Below are 22432 nucleotides of genomic sequence, written 5' to 3' on the forward strand. Positions count from 1 at the left end.
AAATAAAGACTTAACCACTTCATTTTGGCCAACGAATTCTAAAATATGTATAGCAGTCTGTACATACTTCTGTTTTCATTTCGTTTTTTGTCTAGCCAGCTGTAACTATCCATCAAATAGGCAATAGGCACACTCTTGTACCCGTTCGTTCAGAAGAACGAATTCTAAAACAAACGTGTTGCTAGAGGCTACGAATTCTAAAACAAACGTGTTGCTAGGGGCTGAGGCCTGAGGCCGTTATCAGATGGACCAGTTATATGGCTCAGCTCTCTTGCACAAATACTCTTATTTCTTTTTTCTCGTGTCATTTCATTTAAGTTCAAAAAAGGAGTACACGAATCCAAAATGGACCTAACCTGACTACAAAGAACACACCACCCGCACACCAGGACATTGGACTACAGACGCGCCACAAAGACAAAAAGAAAACCGACCAGACGCGTCTAACAATTGGTGGATACAACTTTCAGTACCGTATAGGCAAATTTTCAGTCTAACATCTCAGAACCTACAGGCATACAGATCTGGTTTCTGTATAAGTTCGTTTAAAAAAATTCTTCTTCATGCTTATCAGCAACATCACAATTATCGTTATAAAAAACTATACTGCACTGAAAGATTTAGCAACCAGAAAAGGAGGGGGGAAATATTTGACTAGCTAATCAGCTATGCAATTCTATAAAAAGAATGAACTCAGCATGCGGGTGCGTTCGGTTTGTGCCCATGCCCTGCCCTGCCAAAACCGTTGGATTGCCAAATAATTGGGAGGAATCAGCCACCGCCTGGGCGTGAGAGCAAGCATGTGGGCACGTCTTAGGTTGGCGCCCATCCGAACGAGGGGAGCAATCACAGTCAAGAACCAAAAAATCAATCAGCAGGCATGGGCATAAAACCAAACACACCCTCAGCCTTCCACTTTAATGTATATGCTTCCCTATATGCAGTTCCTATTATGTCTCTGTTTTCGGGTTATCGATCGACCCAGACGAACCCGTCGAGTGGTGAGAGCATCCAGCAAGATATCTAATGAGCACTCCACTGCCTCAGCTTGCTTTTCAAACTCTAATGTGCTGAGCTCAGGCCGCAAATTCAACTCCCAGAGGAGTCCAGCTGCAGCTGCTGCAGTGCAGGTGCGATCCCATGCTGGCTGCGGTCTGTTCATATGAAAAGGCATAACATACTTAAAATAAGCATTTGACAAGGGGGGAAGTAACTAGAAATGGAGTAACTGATAAGAACAAGTAAAGCTTTTTGCTCACCGCAGTTTATGCATCACTGAGGCACTAAGCGTAGATAGTGAGATACAAGGAATATCTTCATCTCCCCATATTGCAGTCCATCTCTCCTGTATCAAAATAATAGATGTTAGGTCATATAGCTACTTGTATCTCACATAGGGACTTCAAGTTCAAACCTTGAAACTAGACAATGGCAAGTAGCTTGCAACCCAACCCTATTCTGGTCTGCTCTCAGTTTTTGTGAATGGTCTTGGGTTGAGGATTTGGAAGTATAGATTTGTATGATCTAATCAAGAATCATCTGAGAAAATATACAATCTATAGGTACATGATTTCAAGTAACACTTTAGATATGAAACCTACTACAAGACTACCATGCCACCCTTCAGGTAAGAATTGAAGTATTTGGCATAATAGTCAAGAAACTACACCTTTCAAATTGAATTTCATGAAGCTATAGTAAACAAAGCACGATCCAGTAATTTGGTTAGATGTGAAGTCGACAGGTATTCATGTGCCCGAAGCCTGATTTGTGGCTCTTGTTGGGTTTCAACTCTAGCCTACCCCAACTTGCTTGGGGCTGAAAGGCTATGTTGTTGTTGTTGTTGTTGTTGTGAAGTCGACAGGTGGGAACAGCCTGTTTGTGTAATTGACATGTTGAAAACACCAGCCAGCAGAAAAAACATGAGCACTTTTGTGTTTACTGGTAGTCTAGACAGCCTAAGAATGGAATGCATGTGTCAGATGAGAAACGCATTGAACTGTACCTTCAACCTTCTGTACAGTGCAGCAGAATTACTCCAGGTACCATCAAGCAAAATGAAGTTGAAAGGTTCATCCTGTGAACTCTGCATTGCAGAAATTAAATCATTACCATGTATCAAAATGTTGAAAGTTGATATGACGTGTTAGTTCCAAAACCAGAACGCACTCAACAAACTAAATCACTCAATACTTAACATAATGAACAAAAGGTGCTCATTAAAAAAATCCACATGGAATATATGTATATAAGGGAGTACTACTTACTGTCATCTGTGCTACAGTATAAATCATGGAATGCCAGCTAAAAGAACATAATACATACCATGTCATGAAGGTCAGAACTCAAGGACAAACCATCGAATTTGAGGTCTTTGACTGACTTGGGAATGGTACTCTTGTTTGGATATAGAAATGAGATCTTCCCCTTTCCTGGAGGAACACCACATCAGAATGGAAACTGAGATATTTAAGTTTAACAACGAAAAGCACTGAAAAACACATGTTCTAGCTAAAGATACCAATGACTCAGTATATGGGCATACTAAATGATTGATTAATTCAGCAATCTTCTGCAGATCATAAAGTAAATGTAGTCCACTCAGCATTTCATTTGTAGTGATCAGTTCAGATATAGATGCATTCTGCTTTTGTTCATGCGAAATATCAGCTCATACCATAGACAATCAATGCATCAAAGGATGCAATTTAATGCTATTAGATCCAGGTCAAGCACACAATGCATCAGTAGAACCATTCACGATGATCAAAATAAAAGGAACCAAATGCAAACAGAAAAGAAAACCCAACTATGCACAGAATTTGAACCATAAAGTCCTGGATGTCAGTAAACATGGACGGTTACAGGCTCTATTTCTCTTAAACATGTTAACACTCAACACTCATTTAAACTATGATCAATATCACAAATTAGCATCTTATTTTTTGCTTCCATGAAACTATGACATTACCATGTCATAGATCAACAATTGAACCTCGCTGCAGTGGTAACTGGTAAGCAACCTCGGAAGCAGGTTAAGTAAACATAAATATTTATATGTACAATATGAGGTAGGAAGAAAAGTCGACAAGTAAACAACTGAGCTCGGAGAATACATCATCTATTGGCTTTAGTCTTTAAATGAGGACATTTGCTCGTCGTCACTAATGCAACTTCGGAAAATGAAGTGAATTTAAGAGACTAAGTGTTATGTGACCAAAACAGCACAAGAGAACCTCCAATGTCCAAAATTGCAACCCCTTTTCTTCTTTTCGGAATTCAAAATATATAATATGCATGCATCATACAAAGATGGGGCAATGGCCCCATAAGAAGTCTATACTCTATCAAATCCACTAAATGCATTAATAACAAGGCTCAAGATGTATCATAACACGGTGATCTGTTATTGACCTCTTACACTAAAACTGATTTCTGGATTCACAATAGGGCAATGCCATCAGAGTCATCAACACCTCCCCATTCCACTGGAAGCCACATTCTTATTCTTTCAGCACCAAGCAATCACAACATAAACAGCAACATCACAAATCTAAAAGTATGTCATGTATTTGTATCCTAAGTAGGATTAAGCATATCAGTTGAGCTTAGTTGACAAAAGAATGCTTTACACACCTAACAAGAAATTTACAACTCTACAAAGGATCAATTGCAGCAAGTGAAAGTTAATCTAAACTACCAAGCAGAAATGATTAAATCAAGGCAAGTACTTGCAATACTATTCAACAATTGAGAAACCAAAGATGGTTTTAAGGTCACCTGAACGCTGAAATGCATCCCACATTATATCTTCATGCTCCTGGATACCAAAGAGGCATAGCTGTGCAGCTTGGATGCCAAATACTTGCCAGAGTAACTTTCCAGTGTTGTTTTGGCGTAGAAAGTCCTGCAAAAACAGAGATGCTTATACGCAATAGGAAGGTAGTACATAAGTAAAAACTGCACGATGCTCTACAGAAAAACCTTTGGATGCATATATAACCAGAATTTCATCCCCCTCCAAAGATTGCAAGGAAAAACATTTGCGCACATACAATCTTCAGCTGGTAGCCAGCACTGCAATTTCAGAAGTAAATGGATCAGTTAGACAGACTGTTTGAAGGTTCAGTCCTATGACCATCAAACCCCAAGATGCTGCGTTGCTGTATCAGTGCTCAAGTGCTTAATGAACAGAGATCAGGCATCACATTACCTTCTGGCACAGGTACCCTCTGCTCCCTAGCAAACGGCAACCAATCTGCCGCGCCGAGAAATACTGCAGCTTCTGGTCGGAGTCGGCAAGCGTCTCATAGACAGCCCTGTGCTTCTTGTCCTCCACGTCCTTGAAATCACCCTGCGAAGACCAGATAAAATCAGACCGCGTAGCCATCAGCGCTGCCATGAGTTCAACTCCTGCATTGATCTCCCAGAACCTTCACGAACCCACAAAATGGAAGGTGATGACGTCACCTTCAGCTTGGAGCCGACGCCGCCAAAGCGCATCTTCTCGCCGGCGGCGGCCTCCATCTCGAGCAGCTCGCGGACGACGGCGGCCACCGCGCCCGGGAGCGGCGAGGATGTGCCCCATCGCCGCCACTCCTCGTGGCTCACCTCGCCCGCGTCACCGGCGCCGCCGCCGGCCGCGGCGGTGGCGGGGAAGGGTTCCTCCTCCGATTCCGCCTTCTCTTCCCCCGGTGCCGGCTCGGCGGAGAAGGCCATGAAGGAGCGCGCGGGGGCCGGGCCGAGGCGGGGAAGCGTCCGCGGCGGGGGGAGGAGGAGGGGAACTGGGAGGCGGCGGTGGAAGGCGAGGGCACGGATGGAGGAGGCGGGAGGAAGCAGAGCCAGCATTTTTTTTCTCCGCTAGTCTGCTGTTTTTTATTGTTTGTCAGCAGGCAGGGAGCGCCGCCTCGGTGCGCCGGTAGCCCGGTACCGTGGGGATTGGGGAACGCACTTCTGTGAGAGGAGTGAATTTGCAGGGTTGCCGGCGCGGAGGCAAAGCCAAGCGACCTGCCACGTCGCCACGTACCGCTAGCCGCCCGCCGGCGAATCCTCTGCTGCCTCGCCACAGCGTTGCTGTGCCTCAGCAATCTTTCAGGCAAGTCCCCATACATTGTTTCATTACACAAGGACTATTCCAAATAAAAGTTTGATGGGTTTCCAAGAACTTGAGACGAAACTCCTCTCACATCTGATAAAATTTCTCCTTCTCCCTCCTCATAATAACCTTGTCAAGTCAGCAAAATTGCTGAGGCGACATACAGTTTAATGTTCATGAAATTATTATGAAACCTTCCATTGGGACCAGTCTGAGTAGCGCTTCTTTAAAAATTAAGCTACGATGAAAAATTAATGCTCACAGAATCTGCTGGTAAGAGAAAGAATCTGATGGTGAGAGAAGCAGCCGAGGAGTGTAGAGGTGGCGGATAAATGAGAGTGGAGGGACATGCTGAGTTACCCCTTGCGGCGCTGCGCGATGCAGTAGGGTGGGAGGATGGGGTGAAACAACTAAAGACATATTTATATGAGGGCTGGAGGTAGGTAGTTTATTGTCAATTCTAAGGGTAATCTTGGTACTATCATTTATTGATTCTAGATGAATCCCCAATAAGTGATAAATATTTTAAGGCAGTGTTTTGATTGATGTCTCAAGGCATGTAGTCGAGTCGTGCTTTGCCCGCTTCTGCTCTTGCCATCCTCCAGTCATGAATCTTTAGTTGTACACTTGAACATAGTTAAGCAAAGCACAGGGCTCAGAGATCGAGTATTAGGCACGACTCTCCTTTCGAGCTTATTGACCTTTATTCCCATAATGGAGAGCATTGTTTGCCGCCAATGTTACAGGACTCGTATACATGAGAAGAAAAGGAGAAAAAATATATATCGAAGAAAATTGAACTTTGAGAGCCTCGGAGAATCAGTTTCAAACAGGCCCTAGTCTCCTGCGACTCTCGAGATTTTATTGAGTGCATTGCGACTCTGGTTGGTACCGCTTGCTAATTATCAGGATAATATCATATACAAATGTTAAAGTTGAACAACAATAACTGTAGTAGAAATAATTTATGCCGTGCATGGTCATTTTGCAAACTTAATGTGACTTACAACGGTGCTCATCTAGAGTTCGCATCGAAATATGAAAGAACACATTGTACCTCAATTTTATTGTTACACATGGAGTACCATAAATTGATGGCATCCGGTCTTCGATAACATTGCCTTGCCGGATCCTAACCTGCCACGTAATAACATGGCACTCACACGGGCACATCTCAGGGCACGCTCCTCGACCCGACCCGACCGGACCAGACCCAATCCCGTTCCACCAGCGAGACGGCCTCCGCTGCCATGGCGCCTCCCCTTCCTCCCCCGGTTCCCTCCCCTCTGTAAACCCTACCAAATCAATCCCGAGCTCTCCGTATCGGTCGCTCCGCGGCTCAAAATCCGAATCAAATCGAACGAGCAGAACGAAAAACGAAGCAGCCGCTCCCGGATCCGGCAGGATGGATCGCTCCCGCTCCAAGCGCGGCTACCACTACGACCAGGACTCGCCGCCGCCCCGCTCCAAGCAGCGCTTCGACCGCCGCAGCGGCGGCGGCGGCGGCGGCGGCCAGAACCCTAACTCCGGCTACCATCGCCGCGGGCCACCCGGCGGCGGCTCCGACCGCCGCGGGTTCCTCCCCCCTGACGCCGCGCCGCCCCCGCCCCCGCCACCGCCTCCCCCACCGTCGGCGGCCGCGGGGCCGCCGGGCGCCGCGTCCAACACCACCTCCTTCCGCATCCTGTGCCCCGAATGCAAGGCCTACGGCTTCCCGTCCGGCTTCATCGCCAAGGTCCGCGACGACAGTGGCGCGCTCGTCACCGTGCACCCGCCCTTCGCGGGCGACTACGTCCGGATCATCGAGACGGTCGACGGCGTGCGGCGCGAGGCCGACGGCCGCCCGCCCATGTACTCCCCGGCGCAGGAGGCGCTCCTCATGGTGCACCGCCGGATCCTTGAGACGGAAGCCGAGGATGGCGACGAGGACGGCGAGTACGGGCCCAGGGGGAAGGATCCGCGGGACAGGGGGAAGACCACAACGCGCCTCATCGTGCCCAAACTGCACGTTGGATGCCTGCTCGGCAAGGGTGGCAAGATCATCGAGCAGATGAGGATGGAGACCAAGACACACATCAGGATTCTGCCGCGCGACCAGAACACTCCACGCTGTGTGTCCTTGTCCGAGGAGGTTGTACAGGTATGACAATTGCTTGCTACAATAATGTGCTAGTGATTTTTCCAATTTGGTTCGTGCAAGAGGATGGTAAGAACACACATGAATGTTCAAAGATGCAAGCAATAGGCATGAGAACAGAGATTAATTAAGGTAAACTATTATCAGTGAACAATAAGATTAGAAGTCAAAACCAAAGGGAGATTGGAAATAGTTCCCTACTCTTCAAGCTCCATAAATGCATCATCTGCCAACATAGGTAAGGCTGCAAGCGTCATGAAATAAAAATGCATTATCTCTAACTCAAGATTGAGGATTCTGTAGATGACCACTTCCTACTGGCTTTCACATTATGTCTATTGAACACGTTGATTCCCAAGATCTACCGCATTAGTGGCTGTGCATTGTAATGAAGCACCAAAGTACTGGTGGTTATGCTGCGCATTTGCTGCTTGCCCAGTTCTTGGGACATAGGTTTGATTTGACTAATTTTGGGTAATCTATATTCTGATGAAAGTTGAGGTCAGTGCTAACAGTGGTCACTTCTCTGAAAGCAGAGGTCAGTGGTAACACTGATAACCTTCTTGATGTGGAAATGCATGCCGTGGCCAGAGAATCCCTTCTGACCTGAGTGCCAGTGCCTTGCGCCTACTATTAACTGAGCAGATGAAGAAAGTTTGCCCCCTTCTGCACCTTTCTTGAGATGCTTGGAATTTGGATGCTCCACAGTAGCCCATGAAGCTAACATGATTGAGAGAAAAAGGGACATTTTTGGTGTGTTTATTTGTTTGCTGGGAGAAGGGTGGACCTGGCGCAGTGGTAAAACTCTCCACTTGTGGCCCAGAGGTTCTGGGTTCGAACCAGCCTCTTTGCAGAATTTTAAAAGAATTTTGCAAGGGTAAGACTATCTAGGAATTCCCTTCCCCAGACCCCACCTTGTGTGGGAGCTTTCGCACTGGGTACACCATTTATTTGTTTGCTGGGTCAACTACGTGTCTGCATCATGCCTAGTAAATGCCATGTCCATGGTGGGAAAACCACCTTTGAGATCAGGCTAGGAGATTATTTGCTCTTGTATTAGAAGTGGGTAGAACGCCGGTTGCACAAGTGAGTACTAAATAAAATGATCAGGCTTGTGCTCTATACTTAGCCATATCACTGCGAATATATATGCATAAAAAAGGATAAACAACATTCTTTATTTGAAAAATCTCTTTTACTATAACTCTCTTCTCATTCTATGGTGTACCTCATGATATTTCAGGTTGTTGGAGATGGAAATTGTGTTAGGAAGGCTGTAGCAATAATCACTGATCGCCTAAAGGAAAGCTTACACCGTGATCGTGGTCCTTTCCGAGGGCGAATGAATTCACCAGAGCCTCGAATTTCTCAGGAAGATGAATACTTGGGTGGTGTTCAGCAGATGCCTGTATATGAAGAAACTTACGGGCGACCTGATCAGATTAGGAACAACATTAGCCTGGAGCCACCAGGATATGAGTTTGATTCAAATGGTGGCAAGGTCATTGAACATCCAGATATTCTATACGATGATATCGTATTTCGAATTCTTTGCCCAAATGACAAGGCTAGCAGTTTAGTTTCAACACGTGATGGAATAATAGAGATGCTACAGGCAGACGTTGGTGTTGATGTTAGGCTTACTGATATTATTGCTGGTTCTGACGAAAGGGTAGTAATCATCACATCCAGAGAGGTAAATCGCATAATTTTGTGTCTCTCTGTTTTTGTTATTTTGGCTTGAGTGTGAATACCAGTTGAGCTCTGATACGTATATCATGGTATTGCTACCTGAGTGATACAAAGGTGACATGATAGAATTTGGGAACATTCTCACATTACATTCCTGATATTAGTTATATTGCTCCTATAAAGTCATATGTTCTTGGCACTGTAAAATGCAATTATTCTAGGTAAAAATGAGGCCTATATTTAAATTTAGTACTAAGTGACGTGGATCACAACTCGGTGTTACGGGTTTATGCCCCACTACCTAGGTTCCAGTCGTCTTCGACTCGAATAAGGACGCATATTTTCAATGTACTGATTATCAATGTAGTGATTGTTTTCACTGATGATAAGTAGAATTCTTGGCCCGCTAACACAGATTTACAGTGGGCTGTTAGCTAAAATTGCCCCTTTTTAAACCAAATCTTTCCGACATCGATTGATGACAGTCAGATAGTGCTTTGTACTTGTTAATGAATTAATAGGGCTTTATACTATTTGTTATTCTAGGATGTTCTCCAGTTTCAGATATGATTTTATACAAGGGACAACATTCCCTAGGATATTTTTGAGTTAACTACTACTAATTGAGAAAGTTTACAGCAGTGCTTGCACGTAAAGTTAGTTTGGCCTTTTGTCACAATTCATCGCTTTGCTATCTGCATTTCAAATATTCTAGTCTGTTTTTGGTTTTAATATCCTGTTATTCTTTACTTTGGGAATGTTTGTCTATTTGTACCTTATCTTAATTATCATCTTAACTGATTTGTAAGATTGCTTTTCCATCCTGAAGGATCCATTTTTATATGGTTTTGTGTGTGCTTTTGATATAGGGCCCAGACCATGAGCTTTTTCCAGCTCAGGAAGCACTGCTGCACATCCAAACTCATGTTGTAGACCTTGGCCCTGATAAGGATAACATTATCACAACAAGACTACTTGTACCTTCAAGTGAAATTGCTTGCTTTGATGGAAGGGAGGGGTCATTATCTGATATACAGAGACAGACTAGTGCAAATGTGCAGATATTACCAAGAGAAGATCTTCCATTGTGCGCCCTAGAGTCTGATGAACTCATACAGGTTTGTCCTCATCCCAGGAAAAGACTTTTCCATTTTCAATGTTTAGCAAGATAAGTACATGTTAATTTAGGCAGTTTGTTCCGGTAGCAATGCGTTGGCAATTAGGAGGATTGCGAATTGGGGTTTCTTGAATAGCGGCTATTTTGTTTTTCTAAACCAACCAAAAGTTTTATTTATGTACCTTGTACCAGGACATGAGCTCAGAGGCTCAGATCAGTAGCTTGTTTATTTGCAGAGAACTTTTGATTATACATGCCATCACAGATTTTGCATGCATGGATATAATTTTTATATCTTTTTGAGTTTTAAGTTCATTAGCCTTTTTATCTAGTGGCTGATCCATTATATTCTTGCAGATTGTTGGAGAGATTAGAGCTGCTCGGAATGCTCTTATGCAAGTAACCACAAAATTAAGGAGTTATCTATACCGTGAGATGTCTGGTCCTATTCAAGTCGGCAACATTAATGTACATGGAGCCATTTCTCCAGCAACAGGCTCACCTCGAGGACCATACCAGGGAAATGATATTCCAATGGGTGCTTACCACCAAGCACCACAACTGGCAGCTTCGTGGCACTCAAAGGTAGATCTGATGTACAAATGTTCCTTGATGTCAGTAGAGGAAGAGATTTTTATACATTATTGGACTGTTGTTTAAAAGACGCTTATATAAACTTTATTTTTCTTTGATGTATCTTTTGCACTGGTCTCCTTTTTTGCTGCATGTTCTGTTATATTTTGTTTTGTTTATTTCTTTCCAAATGTGCTCGCTCTATTTCTTTAAATTTTGGTTAATTATCATCAGCAACCTTGCATTCTGCATTTCTACTTGAAAAAACAATGCTAGAAATAATAAATGATCCATAATGTTCGTTCTATGTTATAGTCACTTTTGTGTTCATGTTACCTCTAGCGATTGCTTGAACTGTGCAATATGTTATTTTCAATTGCAGGATAGTGGAGGCAGTGCAAGTGGATCATATGAGCAAGGTAGCAACATTAATGATGATATCAGGCAAAATGCTACAAAAAGGTAATGCTTTATCCTTCCTCTTGTTTCTTATGTTAGGTTGTTCCTTAACCACATCCTTTTGTCCTCCATCAGATTTGCCGTTCCTCTAGTGACTAGAAGCACATTAGAAGTTGTCATACCGAACAGTGCTGTTGCAAGCCTCACCATGAGGGCTGGTAGCAAGCTTGCCCAAATAAGCGAGGTGCAGTATAACATTCTGGGTTTTCTTTAGTACCAAAGGGAGGACAGTTACATCTACTATTGCCTTCTAACTGTTCGTTGGAAACAGATGTCTGGTGCTACTGTAAAGCTCGCTGATGATAGACCTGACGTCTTAGAGAAAGTTGTACAAATATCTGGTACCCCTGAGCAGACTGAAAAAGCTAAGAGTTTGCTGCAGGGATTTATTCTTAGCAGTGAGTATCATTTCCTTTAGTTTTTTGTTTCCTTTTCAGCAATATATAACTATTTCCCCTTTCTTTTTTTAAAATTTCAGTCCAAGATGACAGCTGAAGACTTAAGTGGACTCTGCTGCATGTCGTAGGTGTTATATCGTCAAATTTTCCAGTTAATGGCCTTTAGGTAGAATACCTCTGTGTCCATGTGATTATTTGTAATTTGTCTAATGGAGGGTCATGTTTCCGTGTGCGAAGTGTTAGGATAAGTTCACATTTATCTTTTCCCTAGGTGTAATGCTAAGTAGCCAAAATGTGTTTTGTTTCTAGTTTATCGTTGTAAGATAGTAGACGTTTTATCGATTGATTCAATTTCCATATTCATAGATGGCTGCTGGCCTAATTGGTCAGGTAGTTTGGTTAGAACTTGAATATATCTTCCTAGTCATTTGAGTGCTCAAGCTCAACTATGCGGTTTGTTGACCTTCCAAGGTAACACAGTACAAAGCATTGATGCATGCATGATGGTCGCCGTACTGGATTCCTCTGTTCTCCTTTTTAATTGCAAATTTGTGATCCCTGCGTGTATTGCATCCGACATCCGTGTCGGCCTGCTGGATTTATAAGCCGGCTGAAAAACTGAAACGGCTGATTTGCTGTGAGAGGAAAACATTGTTCGGTGGCTGGTAAGTCGACTGATAAGCTGAAGCGAACAGTGTGTATATCTGAGCTATTCATGCTTGTGAGTTGTGGCAAAAGAATTTAACAAGTACTGACTGATGAGTGAGATGTATTTCGGTGGTCAAGCAGCCAAACTGTTAGTGGCTTAGAGCAACTTCAAAAGACTGTTAATCTTACCCCTAATATCCTTTTTAGGAAAAAATGAAAAAAAAAAGAACTCCAACAGTTCCCCCACACCTTTCCCAATCTTTTCGCGATAAAAAAAACAGCCACCCACCGTGTATATTTTAGTGTTTGGATTCCTCCCCGAATCGCGATTCCCGCGCGCCAGCCCGACCTTTCCCGCACGCGCGAGCACCACCCTTCCCCCGCGGCCTCTTCCCGCGCGCGCCGCGGCAGCGGCGGGGTGAGGGCTGGCGGCGGCGGGGTTACGGCTGCAGCGGTGGGGTGGTGCCGGCAGAGCGAGGGGCGACGGCTGTGGCAAGGTCCGGCTTCCAGCGCATGTTCTCCATATCAGCCTTCGTGCCGCCGAAGCCACCCGTCCCGCGACCCCAGGCCGACCCCTCCGTGAACCTCTTCGTCTCCGGTACTGTCCCTCCTCCCCGTTCCTCTTCGCTCCCTTTTTCTAGTGAGACCTATGGAGGCAATCTGCTCTGTTGATTTAGCTCGAATGTTGAATCAGTGATGCCGGTGGGTGGTCATGTGGTCTTGATTTTACCTGTCGATTAGGCCTGGTAGCTCTGGATCTCGTCGTGGCCTAACCACAATTTTATGTACATCTTGCCTTTCCATCAGACTGGCTTTAGTGTCAGTTTGGCTCACAGGAATACGGTGCTCAATGTTCCTGTGTGAAAGTTAGCAACTACTGTTTCTGCTTAATCTTGCATGACCTGACATATAAATGAAACTATGCTATGATTATACTATTAAAAAGCGATGTAAAATTTGTAGAACTTGGTTCCTCCAGTTCTATGCATCTCAGTATGGTTATCTAGTTATTTAGCGTAAGGAGTCTATACAGCTAGAAAAGGAGCTCTTTTATCGTGCTCTTGAATCTGTCAGTCTGCAGAGTAGCATCTTCTACAAGTAGCATCTTTTATCGCTCTTCAAATTCTCATTGTAGTTTCTGATGTTGCCTTGTTCTGTCATTTTGTGGATCACTCTTCTTATGTTGCCTTGTTGCCCAGATGATATGCAACTTTGCTTATCAGCTTATGTATTTGGCTTTTTATTATGTTTGAACTATCAGCCTACAGAAGCTTTTGCATATCAACCAAGAAAAAAAATTTAAATTGGTTTGGTTTCTTTTTGGGTTCTGTCTTACTAGCATTTCTTTTCATCCCTATTTGAAAGATATTGATGAGCAGCGCCGTCCAAGGTTTTTCTTTCAGTTTTTTTTGCAGTCATGCTGCATTGCGTATAGATATGCAATTATTTTCTCCCCCTGACAGCTCCATTTTTGGTGCAGTTACTTGATGGATGAGTTATTTTTGCCGAATACGCTAAACCTAGGCCGCCGCCCCAGCAAGCAGAGATGATTTCACAGCCACAGCAATTATGGGGCCCTCCATCAGGTTTCTGGAGTTCACAGATATTGTGTGTGCTGTCCCAGGTGTGAATGCCCTTGGTGTTCCGATATTCTTACCGTGTTGGATTGGTCGTTTCCTTGCGTCCATGGTATCCACACGAAGAAGTAGTTGTCAATTCAAATACGGACCAAAACATATGAGCAGCGGCCTAACTAAAAAGATTCAATATGATGACGTGACCTAATTTAAAATATTAGGAGGTTAGTTTTTAGCGTTATGCTATAGCTGATATGTTTTGGGGGAAAAAAAATTTAACATAACAAAACGAGGTTTTGAGGAAGAATTTTTTGAAAACTCTTGGAGTTGCTCTTAGGGCTGCTCGTTTTCCCTCGTATTTTTATGGAGAATCAAAAGAGGGCATAACAGTCTATCGAGCAATTACAGCTTTCTAAATTTCTCCGACTTTTCGAGAACAATTTTCCAATGTAGTTCCATACAGTCTGATTCACCAAATATTGTGTCAAAATATAACATTTCAGCTAGGCGTGCAAAGATTCATTAGGGCTGAATTACTTCTCTGTGTTTCTAGAAAGTAATGACCTCTGGATCAGTAACACGCTTGTAGTTCTGGCTAACATGATTCTACAAGATTGCGTTCTGGCTATTCATTCGAGACATGATTGTACAAGATAGCATCTAAAAAGTTCCCCTCAGCAAGAGAGACGACAGAGAACACAGCAGATGAGACACGCTCTGATAGTCTGATGGAACTAAGATACTGTCAGCTAAAACCAAACAGCAATCAGCAAAGTCATCTAAGGGGGTGTTTGGATCCCCGGGCTAAATTTTAGCCCCTGTCACATCAAATGTTTGGACACTAATTAGGAGTATTAAACATAGGCTAATTACAAAACCAATTTCACAACCCCTAGGCTAAATCGCGAGACGAATCTATTAAGCCTAATTAGTCCATAATTTGACACTATGATGCTACAGTAAACATTCGCTAATGATGGATTAATTAGGCTTAATAGATTCGTCTCGCGATTTAGCCTAGGGGTTCTGCAATTAGTTTTGTAATTAGCTCATATTTAGTCCTCCTAATTAGTATTTGAATGTCCGATGTGACACGGACTAAACTTTAGCTCCAGGATCCAAACACCCCCTAAACATTCCATCACAAGGCTATAAATTCTGCATGCAACAACAAACATCACCATGTCTTGATAAACAAAAATAATTTGAACAAAATAATAAGCCTTCCAAGAGTCAAGAATTGTTTGCAATATTGTTATAAAATAAAAAAAATACAAATCAACACATAGATGGCACCAAAGAAAAACCCAACGACAAGTATCATAAGGGAAACAACAGAGAAAATAAAAACAAGCAACAAATACAAATTGTTGAACAACAGTAGCCAGGAATAAAGCAAGAGCAACAAGGAAAAGACAAATGTTACTACTTACATTAACAATTCAGTGTTGATGTACAAAGAAAGCCCTGATTTGTAACACCTAATGCAATGAATCAAACTAAAAATCAACATACCACCAAAGTACCACCCAGTAAATGTGCATAGGATCTCAATCTTAGATGAATTTTTAAACCAGACTAGCAAATGTCTCGAAATCTCTCAAAATGTCTCACATGCCTAGAAAGCCTTTGAACAAGAAAGCACAGACCAATATTTCGAATAAAAGAAACAATTTCTGATGTACATACTACATAGTCAACTCAAAACATTTAATCTGAAGAGCTATGATTGATATGAACAGAGTGGCAAGTGTCAAACCACAAATCATTAACCCTTCTAGTAACAAACTATAATTGGCTCTACACTTCAACCCGGATCATAGAAAGGGGCAAAGGAACCCTTTTTCTAACATTACTCAAACATTTAATCTGAAGAGCTATGATTGATATGAACAGAGTTGTGTAGACAAGCATCAAACCACAAATCTCCCTATACCAAATTAAAATTAGCTCTACACTGCAACCGGATCATAGAAAGGGGCAAAGGAATCCTTTTCTAACATTGATTCACCGGCAGGAGGATCCGGTGAATTGGAATTTAGGTTTGAAATTCCCCCAGGAAGCCATCACATCCCCAAATTATTATAGACCGAAACCAGAATTGCTGCCAATCGGCCAAATAAACCAACCAGAGAACACGATCGAGAACAACAATAGCAAACCACCAGTATAGCATTTGTAATAACAGCATGTACCAGATTCAAACGAAATTAATCCGCCATTATTTAACCACCTCAGACCCTAACCACATCTCTCGTCGCATCACAAGATTATGCTGGCAAAAGTGCAAATCCATAACAGCCAGCCTAAACCATATCACCACATGCTACTAGAACATAACAATAAGAAGTCACATATAAGAAAGTAACCGCGAGGAACAGAAATCTTAGATCTTGTCGATGTCCTCGTCCTCGAACTGGATGTAGTCGCTGCCCTCCTCGCCGTCCTCGGGCCCGTCGACGTCGACACCCTCGTTGAGCCTGAGCGTCTCGGGGAGCTCCCCGTAGGCCTTGAGCAGGCGCGCCTCGTCGTTCATGTACTTGAGAATGACGTCGGCCTTATCGTCCTGGTAGTCGCGGAGGCCAACGAGGACGATGTCGCCCGCCGCGATCCAGACCTTCTTGTGCATCTTGCCCCGGATGTGGCAGAGGCGGCGCGTGCCATCGACGCAGATGGCCTCGCAGCGGCCGTTGCCGAGCATGCGGGTCACCTGCGCGTACTCCTGCCCATCCTCCTTGAAGACGAGCTCGCGCTTGTCGTCGTCGGCCTCGTTCTTTCCCCTCTTCCGGTTCTTGCCTCCCTTACCCTTGTTCTTCGGCATCTTGGCGGTGGGGAGCGGCGAGACGAAACCCTAGGCGCGCGAGATGGAGGTGGGGAAAGGGGCGTTGTGCGGCTTGCGGTCGTGGGGTGGTTGTTCGGGAGGTGCGGCGGCGAGAGTTTATAGCGGGGAAGCGGGGGACGGGGGGAGGAGGGGCCTGAGACGTTGGATCTAGGGTTGGGGGTCGTCGACGGCTGGGATCGAGAGAGCGGGGTCGGTTTCTGGATAAGCGGGGGGAGTGGTGGACACACACGGAGTCGTGGCAAAGGAAAAGAGTTCGTATCCGATACGCGATTGTGCTTCGAGGAAGAGTCCTTTGCGATTTTTTTATTTGTTTTCCCCAAAAGTATTGCATACGTCGTGGATTGGGAATCCTTTCTACTTTTGATTTTTGCCGCATCACGCACGGAATCGATTGGAAACCTAATCGGAGGGGATGGTCAATCGTTAGCAATTTCCGCTACGATTTGGGTTTGGTTTCTCCGGAGACGGTATTAAAAAGGTATTAAAAAGATAGATTAAACTTTATTTTAGTAATTCAACTATTGTCTCAGTTTGGTTTCGACCATGAAATTCTAAAACCAGAAATATTTGACCACCAAACTATTGAAACCGTTCATATCTGACCGTTGGGCTATTTTGATGGATAATTTTGCTGGTGGATGCAACGTGACGATTGGGCTCACATGTCAGCACCTCATCTTCCTTCCCCCTCTCCACCTCGCTGATGCTTGAGCCCCACACGTCATCCCATTTCGCTTCCTTCTTTCTTCCCAGTCTTCTCTCCTTTTCTTCGCATTACCGCCCTGTGTGGTGGTTGTTAGCGTGCCAGTTCATGAACCGCAAAACACATGCATCAGTTGTAGTTCTTCCCTCAAAGCCCCTACCCCATGGATCCCCATGGAGCCCCCAAAGCCCCCTGCAAATTTTAACCATAGACGAAGAGGAGGAAAACAAAAGGAGGAAGAAGAAGGAAAAGAGAGTGATGAGAAAGAAGAAGGAGAAAAAGAGCCTCCTAATTTGTGGAGCTGGATCCACCCCTGCATTAGAGTATTCCCCTAAGGTTTAACAATTCATAGAACATATAATGAAAAACTATTTTAACTAGGATTGCCAACATGATTCAGGTTTATGAAGAATTCAGGTCTAATCTAGCATATACACATAGATAGTAGATATGAGCAAGAGATAACTAATTTAGAGAAATCTAAACTATGCATATGTTGTAATTCTGAGCAAGATAGCAAAGTTGAGATTCTCATTCAAAGCCTCTTTAAATCTACACCTCCGGTTTGACTCCCGAAAATCCTCACCTTACACGAAAGTAGACCCTGTCACGATACCACTATCGACACAGGCAGTTTAAGAGCATGAGCATAAATAACATGTAATACTCACCGGTAGATCAGGTATGTAAATCTAGCCACCACTACCACATGAACAACCCAGGCAATCTATCATTAATCATAGATTGAAAGCAAGTAAACCCGATAAAGCATGAAATCATAGAAGGAGGCACTTTGATCGCTCAAGAATCGGAACATATTTACTACTTCACCATGAATGATTGTACATCACCAGATCTCCACCAGGATCCTATTTGATATGTTGATTCTAGTTCCAGAACTCCGGCGTGGATCTACCTCGCAGAATTACCACGTCGGCTAGGGCTTAGCTTGGCTAATCCCTAGACAACAGCACGGCCATCGGCTCTCCAGAATGGTATTCCTCAGGCTCCTCTGTTTCTCTGTTGCTTGGCGATGAATGCGTTGAATGGATTCCTCATGTCAATGGAGAATGGGGGTATTTATAGTCTTGGGAAGTCGTGGTTGAAATGGGAAATCGAGGAATAGCCCAGACCGATCAGTTTGGGAGGGTCCAGGCCGATCGGCTTGGTCCTTTCTTTTAGCATTTAGCGCCTCCCTTCGTTCCCAAGTCTTCTTAACCTGGCTCGATAATAATCTCGGGATAAGAATGGTTCTTTGATAACCTCCAAAATCTTCACTTGCTTCGCTTTGATTTCAAGATCAACTTGCCATATCCTCATAAACTTAGCCCTTAAATCTTCCTGGAGGATTGCTCGCCAAAAATAAGCATGAATGGGCATCTTGGGCACCTAGGCCGATTGGCTTGGGCTCCATAGGAGATCGGCCTAGGTCCTTTTTGGGTACTCTGGCCTTTGTCTTTCTCTAGGCTGTCGCTGGTTCTAGGCCTCATCCAATTATGCTCCATTATAATCCAAATTCCTGCGAAAATAGAATGTCCTTCAAAATACAATGCATATGTGAAAACAACACGATTATTAGGTATGATCAATGGTTATGATACTAGATTCATGTCAACAGGGGTAAACTGTATCATTAATGAGCACCAACAACCTGTGCCCGTCACCTGGCACTACCGCGGTCCTTGGTGTCCTTCGTAGGCATCATGGATTTGACAATGCCAATTTTGGGATACAATCAGACTTGGGGAAGATGACTTGAAAGGGGCAACGTCCACCATGGATTCGATAATACCAAGCATGGGGAAGGTTTAATCCCACATGATAGAGACGAGATTACAACATGATTTGGCTGGACGGGGAGTCTGATTCAGTGGCTTACAGTTTGATTTGGCCAAAAGAGACGAGATGGGGCCGCGTAGTAGGGGCGGCATGAGCAGAAGCCGGAGGAGCACGCGGTGAAGGTAATGGGTGGAGGGGAAGGGAAACGATGGTATCTAGCTCAAAGATTATTTATTTCCTTGTGGGCCCATCGCTATGCGGCATCCATATCAGCAAAACAATCCATCAAAACAGCTCGATGGCCAACCGTGAACGGTTTTAATAGTTTGGTGGTCAAAGATTCCTGATTTTGGGGTTTCATTGTCAAAACCAAGCTGACACGATAATTGGATGGTCAAAAATAGACTTTACTTTAAAAATAGCTTGCTCCAAAAAATTAGCTTGCGACGTTTGGTTGTATTAGATACTTGAAAAGATATAAATATTTTTTTTGGTATATTGTTTTATATAAGTATAATTTTGCTATATTTATAAATAGCTTTGAGTAAATTGCACCTACCATATAATAACTTGGTAGTTGGGTGCGAATTGGTCTAATAACTTGTAAAATTCTCAATTTAGTCCAATAATTTAGCAATTAATGCATATTGGTTCAACAACTTGTAAAATGCTCAATTTAGTGCAATATAACTTAGCAAATTTGTGCATCCATAGCCCAAACATTACAGTGGTAATACACCGGGTCACAGTCAAGGTTATATTCGTGTCGGTAGCATTATTTGGCATGGATATTCACATCGCCGTGGTAATGTATTTTGCCAAGACAAGTACCTTACGTGTTTAGAAAATTAGTTTTGTGTGTTTATATTAATTTTTTATATGATGATTTAATTTTAATTTAAGAATGTTTAATTTCATATTCAATTTTGATAAATTCGCATTCATTGATTCTACATGTTTAATTATATGCATTGTTCAGTTACACAAAAAAGAAACAAATATGTGGATACTTACTAATAATATGTTTTAGGGGTTTGGTATAAACATTTTAAAAATCTTTTTGTACTTGTTTAGAAAGGGAAATGAGCGAAAAGAATATAAACAAAATGCTTCTGTACCGTTGTTAAATACATGAGTAGAAGTGTAGAACAAATCTAAAGTCCATGGGTCTCTTATGGACTTCAGCGTTTAATATCATGGCGTACATCTAGAATTTGATTGAATTTTAAGAAATGAACAAATAAGTTCGGTACATAGTTGATGACAAAAAATTAAGAATTATTGGCCGGAAGGAGATCCACGGATCCATCTGCTTAATACGTTACCATTATAAATTTTGGACTGTTCAGTTCCACACTTCCATGTGCATGCATTTTGTGTTTTTTCTCCGCCTTACTTAATAGCGTGATTTACAACTGAGTCAAGATGGTTGCTTTGGCAATCTAGCCGGTAGCCACGCATACCTAGCTGTTGTTCTTCGATGCTCCAAACCAGATGATTCTTTCGTCTTAATTTCTCTTGATTTATCTGAACAAGGGAACACAATTGCTACTTAGCTACTCCTTCATTCCAAAATGTAGGTCGTTTTACCTTTTTAAGATATATAAATTTTGCTATGCATCTAAATGTAAGGTTATGTCAAGATACACATTTTGAAATGGAGGGAGCAGTCAATTAGCCAGGCCACAACTCATAGTCCATGACAAATCCAAAATTCACTTACACCCTACAAAGTATGTTTTAAAACAAACCAATTTTCATATAATTTAATAAATGTTGCACGCCTATTTTAGCCAAATTTCACAACGATATCTCACACCATGGGCATGGCTGCATGGGTATCACTAGCACCACATGGGTAGTAGGAAGACCGGCGTAGTGCATTAAAAGGGCGGCAAGTCTCTCCCTACTCATACGTTTGAATTTTTAGCAGGTTTGAACTGAATTAAAAGGGCGCACAGTGCGAAAATGGGTCTATGTAATTACCTAATTAGGACATTTAAAAATTGGCATAGTGGAAAACTCTCTTAGATTTAACAACCATAGACTAAAAAGTGCAGATCAAATGAAATGATCATTAATTCATTATATTACGCTATGCAGGTGAAGCTATATGGTAAATGTGTGGCCTGCGGGAGGCACAATAAGTAAGTGATCATTAGTTCATTACATTAAACGAACGAACTATACATGTAAATAAATAAATATGTAAAGTTACATGGTAAATGTGTGGCCCACCACTACTGCAGAGCACCTCATTCTTGCCGGCACGAAAATCTCATTCATGCCAGTAAACAAACTGGCACCACAAAGCCAATGCAAATACGAACGATTATACATGCCGACATCATTATTCGTACCGTGGACAATTGCACCAGCATGAATAACGGATTATACCAACATGTAGAAAATTACACTGACTAAAATAGTAAAAATAGAAGTTTACAAATTAAGATAGCAAAAATATTTTTTTTAGACATGAAGGCCACTCTATTGTCACAAGTCACACGTATTTCACGCAAGATATGCGTGTGTGAGGTGCCTAGCCTTCGAATTCACAACCTCGCCTCTCGCACGATACCTCATTACCATCCCACGTATACCACATATCAGCACACAAAGGGAATTTTTTCGCATGTTGTCTAGTATTTTGATTAAATATTTGAGCATCTAAATGACTTCAATAAAAAACTATTCAACTAAGTTGTAGACCTGGTGAAACTGTACAATTTTCATATAAAATTTGTCTCTATCTGAATTCGAATGCAAAAGTTACGATTTTTTTGAATATAAGCTGAAATTCCAATTGCATAGATAGGGATGCAATTTCGAGCCGACACGAAAATGGATTATCCATACTAACTCAAAATTACACCAGGAATAAGAGAGCCGACACAGACAATTGAATATTTCTGCTAGCTCATTTTCAACCGGTACGGATGACTTATCTGTACGGGGTCTGTTTGGCTCCAACATGTTAAAGTTTAACACCCGTCACATCGAATGTTTGGATACTAATTAGAAGTATTAAATATAGATTAATTATAAAACTAATTGCAGAGTTGGAGTATAATTCGCGAGACGAATCTATTAAGCCTAATTAATCCACCATATGGATTAATTAGGCTTAATAGATTCGTCTCGCGAATTAGCATAGGGTTCTGCAATTAATTTTATAATTAGCTCATGTTTAGTTCTCCTAATTAGTATCCGAACATCCGATATGACATTGTTAAAGTTTAGCACCTCGTATCCAAACACCCCAGATGATTCGATATGAACGAGTGTTTCTCTATTGGTGTGCATGGAAGTTAAACATGAGCCACAATAAATCATTTATTTTGCAGCTACATAATATGTCTTACATGTAAAAAATGATACACATGTGTCCATACAGACATACATCTCACGG

At 42.7% G+C, this 22432-nt stretch overlaps 3 protein-coding genes across 4 annotated transcripts; 1 reads left to right on the forward strand and 2 right to left on the reverse strand.

Moving 5' to 3' along the window:
* Nucleotides 1–458: 458 nt before the first annotated feature.
* On the reverse strand, nucleotides 459–4956 carry LOC117852927 (uncharacterized). 2 transcript variants are annotated; one of them, XR_004639976.2, is made up of 9 exons: nucleotides 4471–4956; nucleotides 4214–4354; nucleotides 3985–4077; nucleotides 3781–3907; nucleotides 2326–2432; nucleotides 2006–2086; nucleotides 1670–1875; nucleotides 1260–1345; nucleotides 1101–1154 (listed from the first exon to the last, which is right to left on the reverse strand). XR_004639976.2 is itself a non-coding variant. In XM_034735234.2 (8 exons), the coding sequence occupies exons 1-8, from the start codon at nucleotides 4846–4848 to the stop codon at nucleotides 935–937; spliced, it is 1233 nt and encodes a 410-aa protein (XP_034591125.1). In that variant the 5' UTR covers nucleotides 4849–4944; the 3' UTR covers nucleotides 459–934. The 2 variants fall into 2 exon arrangements, 1 of the variants encoding a protein (XP_034591125.1); XM_034735234.2 differs by lacking the exon at nucleotides 1670–1875 and having other exon boundaries at nucleotides 459–1154; nucleotides 4471–4944.
* A 1392-nt stretch (nucleotides 4957–6348) lies between these two features.
* LOC117852926 (RNA-binding KH domain-containing protein RCF3) lies at nucleotides 6349–11917 on the forward strand. The gene is made up of 8 exons (XM_034735233.2): nucleotides 6349–7235; nucleotides 8476–8928; nucleotides 9794–10042; nucleotides 10399–10626; nucleotides 10997–11076; nucleotides 11149–11257; nucleotides 11345–11471; nucleotides 11552–11917. The coding sequence occupies exons 1-8, from the start codon at nucleotides 6501–6503 to the stop codon at nucleotides 11566–11568; spliced, it is 1998 nt and encodes a 665-aa protein (XP_034591124.1). The 5' UTR covers nucleotides 6349–6500; the 3' UTR covers nucleotides 11569–11917.
* Nucleotides 11918–15842: 3925 nt separating this feature from the next.
* LOC117853945 (eukaryotic translation initiation factor 1A) lies at nucleotides 15843–16623 on the reverse strand. The gene has a single exon (XM_034736222.2). It carries the CDS (start codon nucleotides 16515–16517, stop codon nucleotides 16083–16085), a length of 435 nt encoding a protein of 144 aa, XP_034592113.1. The 5' UTR covers nucleotides 16518–16623; the 3' UTR covers nucleotides 15843–16082.
* Nucleotides 16624–22432: the final 5809 nt, after the last annotated feature.

The sequence above is a fragment of the Setaria viridis genome, chromosome 4 (assembly GCF_005286985.2).
Source record: "Setaria viridis chromosome 4, Setaria_viridis_v4.0, whole genome shotgun sequence".
NCBI classification, from domain to species: Eukaryota; Viridiplantae; Streptophyta; class Magnoliopsida; order Poales; family Poaceae; genus Setaria; species Setaria viridis.